Source organism: Symphalangus syndactylus, chromosome 10, assembly GCF_028878055.3.
Source record: "Symphalangus syndactylus isolate Jambi chromosome 10, NHGRI_mSymSyn1-v2.1_pri, whole genome shotgun sequence".
In the NCBI taxonomy this organism is placed as follows: Eukaryota; Metazoa; Chordata; class Mammalia; order Primates; family Hylobatidae; genus Symphalangus; species Symphalangus syndactylus.
Window position 1 is genome coordinate 87,103,975 of NC_072432.2, and position 12,700 is coordinate 87,116,674.

At 37.1% G+C, this 12,700-nt stretch overlaps 1 protein-coding gene across 12 annotated transcripts in view; it reads right to left on the minus strand.

The window, feature by feature from the left end:
- Positions 1-399: 399 nt before the first annotated feature.
- Positions 400-12,700, minus strand: part of DCUN1D4 (defective in cullin neddylation 1 domain containing 4) — a 74,354-nt gene continuing 62,053 nt past the window's right edge. For 4 of the 12 annotated variants that reach the window (XM_063611249.1, XM_063611255.1, XM_055294757.2 and 1 more), the window contains 3 exons: positions 6,050-6,154; positions 3,836-3,938; positions 400-3,703 (listed from right to left, as the gene is read on the minus strand). In XM_063611249.1, the coding sequence (XP_063467319.1) occupies positions 3,648-3,703; positions 3,836-3,938; positions 6,050-6,154 (264 nt within the window). In that variant the 3' untranslated portion in view covers positions 400-3,647. Of the gene's footprint in view, positions 3,939-6,049; positions 6,155-6,181; positions 8,056-8,206; positions 8,294-12,700 lie in introns of those variants that run through there. The other 8 variants (XM_063611257.1, XM_063611247.1, XM_063611254.1 and 5 more) reach the window with 6 other exon arrangements.

A 12,700-nucleotide genomic window follows, 5' to 3' on the forward strand; every position in this document is an offset into this window, starting at 1 on the left:
TTTAAATCTGCACTGTTTATTATAGTATAGTACCACCATTAAACTTCTTGAGTGTGATCATTGTATCATGGTTATAGGTGAATGCCCTTATTCCAAAATAACAGGTGTGATGTGTCATAATGTAATTTACTCTCAGAATCTATTTACAGAAAGTGAGAGGTACACACACATGTATAGCCCAAGAGTAAGGCAGGAAATACAGCAAAATGTTAACAACCAGAAAATCTAAGTGACAGGTACACAGGTGTTCATTATATTATTGTAGCTTTGGAAATTTTCAACAGAAAAAGCTGGAAAAAAAAACAAACAAACAAAAAAGGATAAAAAATGCTTCAAAGACTACCTTAAATGGTTTTTGAAGAGAAAGCCAGAAGAGAGAAGAAAAAATTTACATATCTGTTCTGAAACCAAACACAAATACTTTTTATTTATGGGATATCATTTTACATCAATTTCATTGAAACCTAAAACCAGTTTGCTGTATTCAAGTTAGGTGGCATAACAGTATTTCAGTTAAGCTGGGAGTCACAGGACTTGCACACTTTTATGAATGTAATGCAAATACTGACGACACGAAGCATTCACAGTTATAGGTTACCTGCTGTCATTGAACAGTAACCCCCAATAGAAATTATTTTATGAAAAAAGCAACCCACATTTTGGTCTCATTTACAGACACCCAACATTTTAGTTGGTCAATGAAATCTATACATTTATTATACAACATATGAAAGAATAAAGGATAAGGCTTACAGAGGTATTTTAGCAGTTTTAAGAATAAAAACCAAGGGCACAAACTAACTTTTAAAGCTTTCTGTATAAACTTCAAAAGCACTGTTAAAATGGAGACTGAGAGACAAAATAAATCCATTGTGTGAAACCAGAATCTAGGTTTGCCTAGCCAGATTTATAAAAACGTAATTCAGAGTTCATGCTTCAAAAAAGGTGCATGTAACATTACAGTGGATGTTTGAGGCAAATCAAATAATACAATTTCTGACCTACTTCAGCAGTAAACATCTAAAGGTTGTATTCCATGACAACAGAGTATTGCAATGTGGAGTTCGAAACACAATAGAAAAAGAGAAAGGGTTGTAGACTTAGGTACTAAAGAAAACCCAGATGAAGGCACCCTAATTTATTCAACATTAGCCAGTAAATAAGTGCTTGACGATTGTTCAATTTTGTGCAACTTAGAGAAGTTTTTAAGAAAATGTATCATATTACTCTGTCTGACCCTTTTCTCCCCTTAGAAATAACTATATAAAATCAAGACAACCAAGGGTAAGCACTCTGCCGCTCAGCAGTCATAGAGGTTTATTTATCAAGGCAATTTAAAGATTATCTGGAGTTTTCTTAATATGCAAGATTATCCCTTTGGAATACTTACTTTCCTATCATACATAATGCAATAGTTTTTATGCAGTTTTTTCCCTACCATCAAAATGTTGATTGCGGATTAACTGTAACATCTCCCTCCTGTAACAATCCTCTCATTTTAGAATTAACTGTGCTTATTAGCATTTAAAAAAATCTCTATATTCTAACATAATGTTTAAAATAACTTCATCTATGATTTATATTTGCTTTAAATAAAGCTACGGTTGATCAAATTTAAACAACTGTATGACCTGTTGCCTTTAAAATGTAATTTTTTAACTTTATGGAATAATTTTGAAAATGAATCAATTCTTCACAGATCCAAACCTGCTCAGGCCAGCCACCACTGCAAAACAAATGTATCCGTCACATCAGTTTTAATAGCTGTTGCTTGCCATCAACATTTTCTGTTCTTTTCAGATACTGGTTTATGCAAACTGGTATTAATTTTTAAGGTTGAAAGTGAATCTACAAACAAGAAGTGGTTAAGTATGCTTAATCACTACAGGGTTTTTTAAACTTCTGGTTTATTTCACAGCAAATAAAACCTCTCGTTTGGTAGAAAAAGAAAGTAGTTGCATTCTACTATATCATGATTTTGTATACACACACACACTGTATATACATACAAAATTTCTTTCTTTGGTGGTTTCATTAGGGAAAAAATATGAAAATGTGAACACTGTTTGCAAAGAAATGGTAAAATAGTGGTCAAGAGTAGCACTGTCTGTGTGCTTTATTCACTTAATGCCATTTAAAGGATCACATGTCACCCAAAATAAGTTTTAGCCAGACTTCCAAATAACCCAAACCTTTTTCCAATCATCACATGCTCAAATCACAGATCTTGCTGACCACGACAGCATTGTTCAAATGCACCATTACCTTTTACTCACTCAAATCATTAGACTTTTGTGTTTTCACAGAACTTTAGGGACAGAATTAGTCATTCAATAGCACCAGATAGTTGGGGTGAAAACATGTCATCTCTGTATTTCCTCAAGAATGGCAAAAAAAAAAAAAGACATAAAATACAAACCTAAAAATACCATTCTGTTTATTCTTGTTTCCTCATCCACAAAAATAACGGCTATCGCCCTTCTGTACAAATAACTCAGGTAATGAAAAGTGGCCCCTCTAGGACAGGCCCTAGCATGTACTGGGTTAGCTCAATGCTGGTGGTTTCTTGTCCACTGCCTGCAATGGACATGCTGACAGGAAAAGCCTAGCATGAAACAAACAAACAAGGAAAACAAAACAGCCCTCACTTATAGTATGCTTGTTTTCTCAAAAGGCTGGAAAATTACATACCATGAAAGCTTAACCGAAAATTCAAGCCATAACTAGAAGTGTGATGCAGTTATAAATAGCCAGCTAGCCAGCAAAACCATGAGGTTTTCATTGAGGAGGCAAAATAAATTTTACTTAAGAGTGGCAAAGAAAGCATTAGCAGATCAATCACTGGCTAGAAGAATGCAAAAGGAAAAAAAGAAAACAAACAAAAAAGTTAAAGAATGTTTACAAGAGTTTAAATCCCATTCTTTTAAGAAAAGAGGTGCAATTTGAATTTGTTCATTGGTACCTATATTCAAGCTACTATAGTTTTAATACTAAAAAATAAACAACTTATATACCTTGCGTGGTGGAAATGATTTGTGGCATGTTACATATCTATATGTTCAAATAATTATAACCCATCATTTTAAAACACTAATATGTTAAGTATACCAAATGATATTTGGCATATGCCTCTGAAAAGTTACGACTCCTACCTCCTTCCAGAAGTTGGCCTCTTAAACAGTAAGGTTAATTCTGGCAATGTTTGTTCACGGTTAACAGTTTTGTCTTGTTTTCTGAAATGCTACATAGGAGACCAAATAAAGTATAATTGGTTCATTCAAAAAAAGGGACTAGAAATGCCACAAAATTATTTTTACAATACATTTTTCAGAAATAATCTCTAGGTGAAGTTTTTTCCTTTTATACACATATACAAAATTTAAACAGCAATATACACATAATCACAGTGAGGACGTTTGCAAATTCACCAATCTGTAGTGTAAGTACAAACTGCAAAGCAGCCTTCCAAGAGAACAATGCCACACAGCAAGCAGAGCTGGCCAATTCAATAGCAAACACCAACATGTCCCTGCGAAAGGGAAACAGTGCAAGAAAAGCAGCATGCGCTTTGATACAAACAGCAATTTATGGCTAATGGGTGACAAAACTGTGGTAACAGTGACTCTCTTGCTGCTATGCATAAAGTCCTAGGACATCTGTTTGTCTTTATACCACTCCACAAACTCGTCCAACAAAACTGGCCCTGGAGAGAAAGAGAGAAACAGTAGTAATAATAACAATAATAATAACAATAATATAATGTAGCTGAGGCTTTTCCCAATGAGGATGATATAGAAATGTACATGAATGGCAGAATGGTAGCGGCAGTACTTACATGCTCCATCTTCATCATAGTTGCTGAGGTCAAGATTAATTGTTCTGCTAAACTCTAGGACATTGCACCACTGGTCTTTATTAATAACTTTGTATTTTGATTGCTGATGGAGGGAAAAGTAATATGAATTACTGACACTTAAAATGAACAAATGGGACGGTTTCAATTGCTTTATGAATCAACTTAATTAAGTTCATGTAAGGTTAACTCTTTCCGTTTGAGGTTTGTTAAGCACCAATCTAGGAGGGTGGTGAGGGAGAGCAAGAGTAGAATTTAAGATGACAATTGTCATTACAAAAATATTACAGGGTCTCAATACAAAATGGAAAGCACATCACAACAACATGATTATATATCCCCAGAAGTGAAAATTCTAAACTGCAAAAGCCGTTTTATATAAAATGGGGATAGTATCTACTTCATAAAGATACTGTAAGAATTAAAAGAGATCATTTACTAATTTACGTGAAGCACTTCATTCAGTGTTTGGCACAAAGTAAGTGCTAAATAAAGAGTAGCTCCCATTAATATAACCCCTGACATAACCAGCACTGCCCATGGCCAAGCCTTCGGCTTAAAGCACATGCAGCAGCAGGTTACTTGATGAGATCCGGTAGGTGCTGCAAGTGGTCTCAAAACTAGGTGTTCTTGTCACAGAAAAAAATTACTGTTCTAATAATTCAAAACTCGAATCTGATCATAAAAGAAACTAGAATAGCTGTGAAATCATTTTTCTATTCCTCTTAGATAAGCAATTTGCCATGTATCTATTTAAAAATACAGTATCCCTGTATGAAGATTCATAAATAAAATCCAGAATCAATGATTTTTAAATCTTCCCCACTAAAATCAGAAACATAGTAAAACAATACAAGTACATAAAAAGCAAAGAGAGTTGAGCCAATGGTTTTGAGGATGCAAACACAAGAAAAGCTGAAATGAGAGGAATACTGTCTTTTTTAAAGAAAAATGCAAACTAATGTAAGAGAGAGAACAAAGTACAGACTACAAGTTTAACTTTCCACGCAAGTAAACGAAAAACCAGTCCTGAAACAGTTGATGATGCACCTGGAATTACGCAAAGTCAGATTTCCTCCAGGTCAGGTCTTCCAGCTTAAGACTTTACACACAGGTGCAAATCCAGCTAAACTCTCTGAGAACAGGGAACTATTTCTATTTATTTTTCCAAATAATGCTAACTCATCTCAAGGGATTGTCAGAGAAATTAGAATAGATCATATGTCAACATGGACTATTTTGGGTAAACAGATACTTACGTAAAACTAGTTTTTAAATTTTTGAGGAGTCCCAGTTAGTAATGTTAAAAGAAATTTTTAATAACAGTTCTCAAAGAATCCTATCAGATATTAAAAATTTTCTGGACCATTACATAAAGTAAGTTGTGAGAAAGATTATTCAAGAGTGACGCCAGAGTCATCATACGGCCCAGCATTTTCTCAAAGACCCAACACCCTCATCCTTGCATGCAAAGGACACTTTTTAGAAGGGCTTGGGGCAGCAGGGAAAGGAGGATGCCATATATGACAACCCAAGTAACTCAAACTTGTATCCCATATACTTCCAGGTCCCACAGAATGACACTTCAACAAAACCAGTAGCTCAGAATTTCTGATCATCAATACTTAAAGCACACAAACTATGATGGAATAAAGTGCTGGATTGTTTTGATACTGATCTGAAGACAATTTAAACTGAAGGAGATATTGTCAGTTTGCCTAATACTTAGATTGATCTAAGGTCCTCAAGTTACTTGGTGATAAGAGTAGATAAGAACATACTACAAACTAATTTTGGTAAGAAGGCAGATGACTGTCTTTTAAACCTCTGCTTAATAAAAGTGGAAGTTCATGTAAAGTCAAAAGAAAGTAAATCTTCTTTTTCTATTGTTATAAAGAACAGAAAATCTAAACAAAAGTGAAGCTTTAAAATGGGGATGAGAAAAGAGAGAAAAGGACAGAGCTGTGGCTGTTTCGGATGCATTTTTAATGAGGAATGAAGCAACACAACATTAAACGCATACACAGATGCACTCCAAGAAGATAGGTAGTTGCTGACTGACAGCAATTATGTCACCGTAACTCCTACATAGGCAGAAAAGTACAACAAACAAAAAATTACATACAACGGGTGAATAAAGTTATTTGGTAGTTCTAAGCAAGCAAACATACATTTCATAAAACAACAATTTGGTACCTCTAAGAATTGGTGAAAAACTGGAAAAAGGGGCCAGATTTTTCCTAATAACAGTCCCAACATGCACTTGGCAGTGTTTATGTCTAGGCTGCGCTGGTCCTTTTCCTGTTTAACAAACAAAAACAAGGATGAGCCAGATGCCCCCAAATAATAAATTCCAATAATTGTAAATGTGTATTCACTTCAACAGGAAATTAGTAAACAGCTCATTTATCATACACCTTAAAGACCCTACATCCAGACTAAGGTTAGGGAGGGGAGGTAGTCGAACACAATGGAAGGCTTGGGCATTGCGATATTATATAAATTTACTGTGAGAAAGATTTATGTCAACTGAATGATCACCCTAATGCAAAATCAATTAGTTATGTCGTAGCAGTTTCTACAGGCTTTTCATGGGATTAATAAAAACTTGTAACTCAATCACTTGCTTGTTTGACATTTATAATTATCTAAATCCTAATTGTTGACCATAAAGCCTATAACTCAACGGAGCTTAAAGGTTTTGATGCCTATAATTAGGACATAGGTTTCCTTAATAAAAACGATTTTTTGTTAAATGAAATCAATTTGATTTCACTGATAAATATTTTTCTTGAACCTAAACATGCTGGAATTAACTTCAGCTCATACCAAATGCTGGGGCTCTGAAGTGTCTCTCTACGTCAGAGGATATATTCATCTACCCACTCTGGTGGAAGGCAGGAAGTCTATCAATACAGTCCTTCAATAGACAGATAGATAGATAGATTTCTTAGATGTAAATTTCCTAGTAAAATACTCCTAACTAGTAACCAAGTGAAAGACAACATTTCATAAGGACACCAGAAAAAAGATAAGAACATAAACCTAAATATGGGCAGGGTAAGCTCATTCCACTTATATTTGCAATTAAGGATCCTAAGTTCTCATTCCCGTTTTTCTTACATGCTTCCATTCCAGAACTACAAGCGGTCAGTTTCCATGGAAAGGAATAGAGGGCCTGGGACCATAAGCATACCTTACATATCCAAAGCTAGCCTCCATGTGATATCTTAACTACAGTGGAAATTTGTAAAAGTATTTTTTTACAAAGGGAGAAAGTGCCTGGCTAGCCCAGTGCAGTGGAATCTAAATGTTCAAATTAAGGGATGATGCCACATATGCAGCCATATATACCTCCTGATAAAATAAATCATCACTGCAAGGACTCTTAACAGTGAGGTACTCATTAGTACACAAACCATTTCTAGCCATGACCCTGAATTGGGACTTAATACAGCAAATGTAAGGGCCTCACTTAACAACAACAATCAAGGTAGATGAAGACAAGGAAACTTGTTGCCTAAGGAAGATGTGCAATAGATCTGGCCTTTTGGTCTCAGTTGTGAAGTGTAACGACTGTCCATGATAGACCAGGTCAGATGGCTCCACATCACCCTTCTTTCAGAGGTCACATAACTTAAGTCTGATGAGGGTAGGTGTATCCCAGTTCCACAGTTCTATGCAAACAGGTGGGACCTCCTTTCCACAGGGTTCTCTGCCTGTCCCTTGGCCATATGTATTGTCCTGCTCAGGGCTGCAGTACGCACTCCCAATGGAGAAGAGGACAGGAGAAGAGGTGATCTAGAGACTGCCTGCCTTTTGCCAGCCAAACTGCATTGGTTGTTGTGTTTCAAGGGCTTACACTTCTGTGATGCACTGTGCAAGCAAATGGAAAACTTCCTCTTACCCCGTATCATAGGTGTGGCAGATGGCAACAGCACACCATACTATGAAGCAATCCACAAGATAAACGAGTGAACTGTTGAGAAACACACGCGGCACCACAGGACTCGGCCAAAGTCCATTTGTCGAACAACAGCTTATGCAGCACTGGGCTGACAACACTGGCGCTCTGGAAGAGTTTTCCCTTTGCAGAGTTTGTAATCATTCACTAAACCCTAAATCTCTAGTCTTGCTGTGATATATATTGTGCCTTCTTCCATCATCATCAATACCTATGTCCCCGTCACAATGGACATACACTAAGGTGACAAAAAAGAAAAAAAAGATACAAAAGACCTGGACAGACTCTTTGCAACAATATAATCATCTGACAAACTGATGATCATGAAGGATTTCAATGCATATGTTTGGCAGTGATGCCAAAACATGGAGGAAAGGCATCAGACTCACAGGACTGGAAAGCTGAACAGCACTCACTTACTCCTGCTCTGCAAGGGTGCCAGACAGCAGCTCGCAATCACTAACACCATCTTCGGCCTAGCAAATAAGAGAAAGATATTATGGATGCACTCACAATCTGAATAGTGGCATCTCACTGATAACCAACATTTCCTGTGAGTGGACTTGTGGCTATGTGCAAATGACCATGACTGGAAACACTCAAAATTCCCGGGAACAACAGTGGAGAGCTCCCACAGCAAACATCTACTAAACATCAAAATTGGAGACACTCGCAGGGGGTTCTCTGACAACAATGATCCTAATGACATTCTCTGCAAAGGGGTTCCCAATTGAAAGTGAAATGAATCTCCCAGGATGCTATCAGGCAGCCATCAACTTTATAGGCATTCAAAAAAAAAAAAAAAAAATCACCGTAACAGATTCAAGGAGTACAGTAAAGACATCCAAAAGCTCTTTGTAAGAAATTAAAATTATACGCTGTCAACACCAATCCTGTGATCCTCTGCTCATGGTGCACCAAGGAGCAAGGGGCAGACCAATAGATTCCCGCATCCCAAGGTCAGAATTAGACAGAAGGTACCTTGAGAGCCTGCCAAGAGCCAACCAGCATCCCCAGAAGGCCCATCAAGGTTAAAGGAGAAGGAAATGAAAACATCTCTCCCTACCCACCTCTTGACCCAAAATGTGTATGTAGGTATTTCATAAACTTTAATTTACTGAGATAAAAAGCAAAGGAATTTTGTGTCATTTTTCAAATAATAATACAAACTGAACAGGCTCTATACACTAAAGATATACCAATCCCCCACAATATACAACTAGATTCTACTTTGTGGTCTTCCTTAATGTAGATTAAAAATAGAAGTTATAGAATGATATAGTACAGCTGCAAAACCAAAGGATCCTACTCTAAATATTCTGTTATATTTTATGAATGGAATAAATATACTCCGTAAGCTAAAGACTAAGAGCTAGTGTAGAGAACAGTGAAATTTTATTAAAATCTGATTCAGAGTTCTAGTATGAAATAAAAAACCAGTGCCTTTGTTTACATATTACTGTTTCAGTATCGGTCCTCCTGTAAGAGCTGACAATTAAGCATTTTTTTCTTAGATGACACAAATGACTTAACAACTGAAACAAAATAGTTAACTGTAAACATGTAAATATAACTATATTACAAAAATGAACCTTTAAACATCTGAGTATCCAGATCTGCTAAATCAAAGGCCCCTAACTATTTCAAAAGATGTATTTCCAATTTATACCAAACTTTACAGCTTAAGACTTACGTATGAAAAGAGGAACCCTGAATTATTAAAATTACAAAGAAAAAAATTCAACAAGAAAAATAAAAACCCAGAAGATTTTCAAGAGAGACTAGCTGGAATCAAGAAATAATATACAGGCAATCACAATTCCAAACATAAATGGTGAAGTCAGAAATTGGTACATGAAATCAAAAGGTCTTAAGTGAAGACCTATTACATGTGTCATGGTGTTCCAATTGAGGCCACAGGAAAAACAGAAATAGAGAAAATGCAGTCCTTCTTAACCCAGCTAACCTAAGTAACCAAAAGATAAAAATAGAGGGCTGTAAAAAGTTTATATCTTAAATATTATGGCTCAGTTTATGAAACCAAAAATATAGCAAAATAATTTTTTGAACGGGAGTTTAATTGTGCTTTTAGAACTTAGCTAACATTAGTTTAGAGATAACAATGTTTGCAAGGCAATCAATTAAGCTCAATTCTTGATACTTCCTTTAAAACAAAAGGAAAACATCTGCCAGCTGGCACAGGCTTTCTTTATTATTTTATTTGGTACGATCTGATTCTACTACTGTAAGCACTACTCTAAAAAAATGTCATTATTTGAAACGATGTCTACAGACACCTAGGTAATATCAGTGAAGAATTCAACAATTATTTCTAATTCTATGGTTAACTTTTCCTGAGAACTTACTTCAAGCTAGAAACTGTTCTAAGTGCCTTACACTTAAACTCATTTCACCTCTATTAGTAAATAGGGACTACTATAATCCCCAATCTATAAATAAGGAAACTGAGGCACAAGAAGTTAAATAAAGTCAATAAATGGTAGAGCTGGAACTTGAGCTAGGAAGTTGATTCCAAGCTGGAGCTCTTCACTGCCTACCAGGCTGCTTCCCTCAGAAGTAAGGAGGGAAGAGAGATTTCGGTATGAAGAAACATACAGGTCAGTGGGCTCTACCAATAACTGCTGAGCAAATTTGCCTGGCTCTGCAACAACTAAAGAGGAATCTTAAGGATAAAACTAAGATTTTCAGTGTAATAGACCTGGGCTTAGATGACTCCATCACATTCTTACTCTTACTATCACCCAGGCCTACCTTCAGTTTTCTTTGTAATTGACAATGAAGTATGAGAGAAAGTGTGAGGAGAGTGTATGAGTGTGCACGTGGACACACGTGTGTTTGAGGTCGGGGGTGGGTTGTGTGGAGAAGGAAACTGGACGAACACATCAACTAACAAATGAAAGGCTGACTCAAATCAGAAGAGGAAGTGAATCCAAATGATTGCAGGAGATTTAGGTTAAGCTTCAAGAGGATTTCTCTGATAACAGGGGTTGTTGAACACAAGACCTAGCAAAATTTTCTTGGTGAATTATATGAGTAACATCCCTAATCATTTCTGCTTTGGCCATTGTGGTAGAGAGAGGAGGACACTGTACCAGCTTGAACCGGCGTGGCTGCTTACAGCTTCCTGAAACATAGCCTCAGAAACACTGGAGAAGAGCAGCCGGCACGTTCTGCTGGGAAGGAGAGCACATGGAGGGGCTGACAGACTTGCTCTCTAACCTGCCACAAGATTACCTCTCAGTAAAAGCCATTCCCACTGGAGTGTTCCGCCGCCACAAGACTCTTCATTCAACTTCTTTAAGGTTTTATTTCAAGAAGTGAAAAGGCGACTTCTCCAGTGCCCTCCTCCCATCTTCCCTTTCACTTGTTCCCCTTCTCCTGAAAGGCCTCCCTTTCTCTCCCTCTCTAGCAGCTTCTCCTAACTTTGTTTCCTTCCTGATTCTGTCTGGTTCACCTCGATCACTCCACCAGGGCTCCTCTCAAACTTCTCACTCTAAATCTGTCCCTTCCTGCATCAAGGCAGGACTGCAATGCTAGAAACACATCCTACTCTGTGGAGAACAACAGCACTGCAAATCCGTGGTCTCTGCTCTCACCTGGCCCTCAATGCTGCTGATCAGTGCCCCGCCCCACTCAACCCCACACACACCCTCCTCCAAATGCCATGCGCCAGCCTCTGCACAACCCTTGAACCAGCAAGCTTGTCTCCACCACAGAGAAGGTAAAAACATCCAATGGACTGATATTTATAACTAGTCTCAGATTAATGAAAAATTATATAGTATTTTAGTCTATTCTCTTCATCTAATCTTGTTCTCACTAGGTCCTTTTTTAAAAAGGAAGCAAGGAAAAATGGCTGCTTTATTTAAAAGAATCCATATAACAATAATTGTTTATATAATAAAATTTATATTGAGGGCAAAAAAACCTATGCATAAAAATACTGAGGCAAAATTCCAACTGTAGAAGAGAACTGATCATGTTGGCCCTTGTGTATATCCCACCGTCTTCTTCTAGCAAGATTCCACAGTGGGAGGCGAGCTTTGTGGAGGGAAAGGCAATGTGGCTCTGTGAAGGACACTGGCCTGGACGTCAAGGGCAGATGTGGGCCCTGCTGCTGCCCCTCCTCGCTGGCTCTCAATCTCATCATACTACATTGACAGGCCTGGACCAGATGACTTCTGAGGATCTTTTCACCTCTCAAGTGTCATATAGAACTATAAATAAGTTCAAGTCAAAGACAAATTAGGAGAAAAATAACACAACTTTATAGCCAAGTACTATTTTAGATTGGCTAGAAGGTTCAAAGGGGAAGAAAGAAATGATCAGCCCCTTGGGGCTGCAATTTTGGTAGAGAGCTGTTAAAGGGGCTAAGTTTATCATTTTCTGGTGTTGTACTGTAGTTTCTTTCCCAGCATATTAAAGCAGAATTCAGAATATTTAATATATACCACCAATGTTAGTTGCAATATAATATTTAGGATATTAAAATTATATCATAAAGCTCAATTTTCATTAAAGTGTGATTTTTAAAAGGTCCACTGCTGGTTAATTGAGTTTTCACCTCCAGGAGTCCACTTTTCTAGTAGAAAAAAAAGATTTGAGGGGGGAAAAAAATGAGGTTTGAGTTCTTCTTCCGACCAAGATAGGTTAACAGGCAAGATTTCCCTTTCCACTTAAAAACAAGCAGGAAATTGGACAAAAAGATGAAATGATGGCTTCAGACGATAAAAAACAGGCAACACAGGACTGTGATCCCCAAGAAAAAGAAAATAAATAAGGTAAGCCCTAGGTTGATACCAGCTTACTCTGTGGAGGTGGTTTCTAGGCCATAGCAAAGGAGGGGGAACCCAAAACTGAGC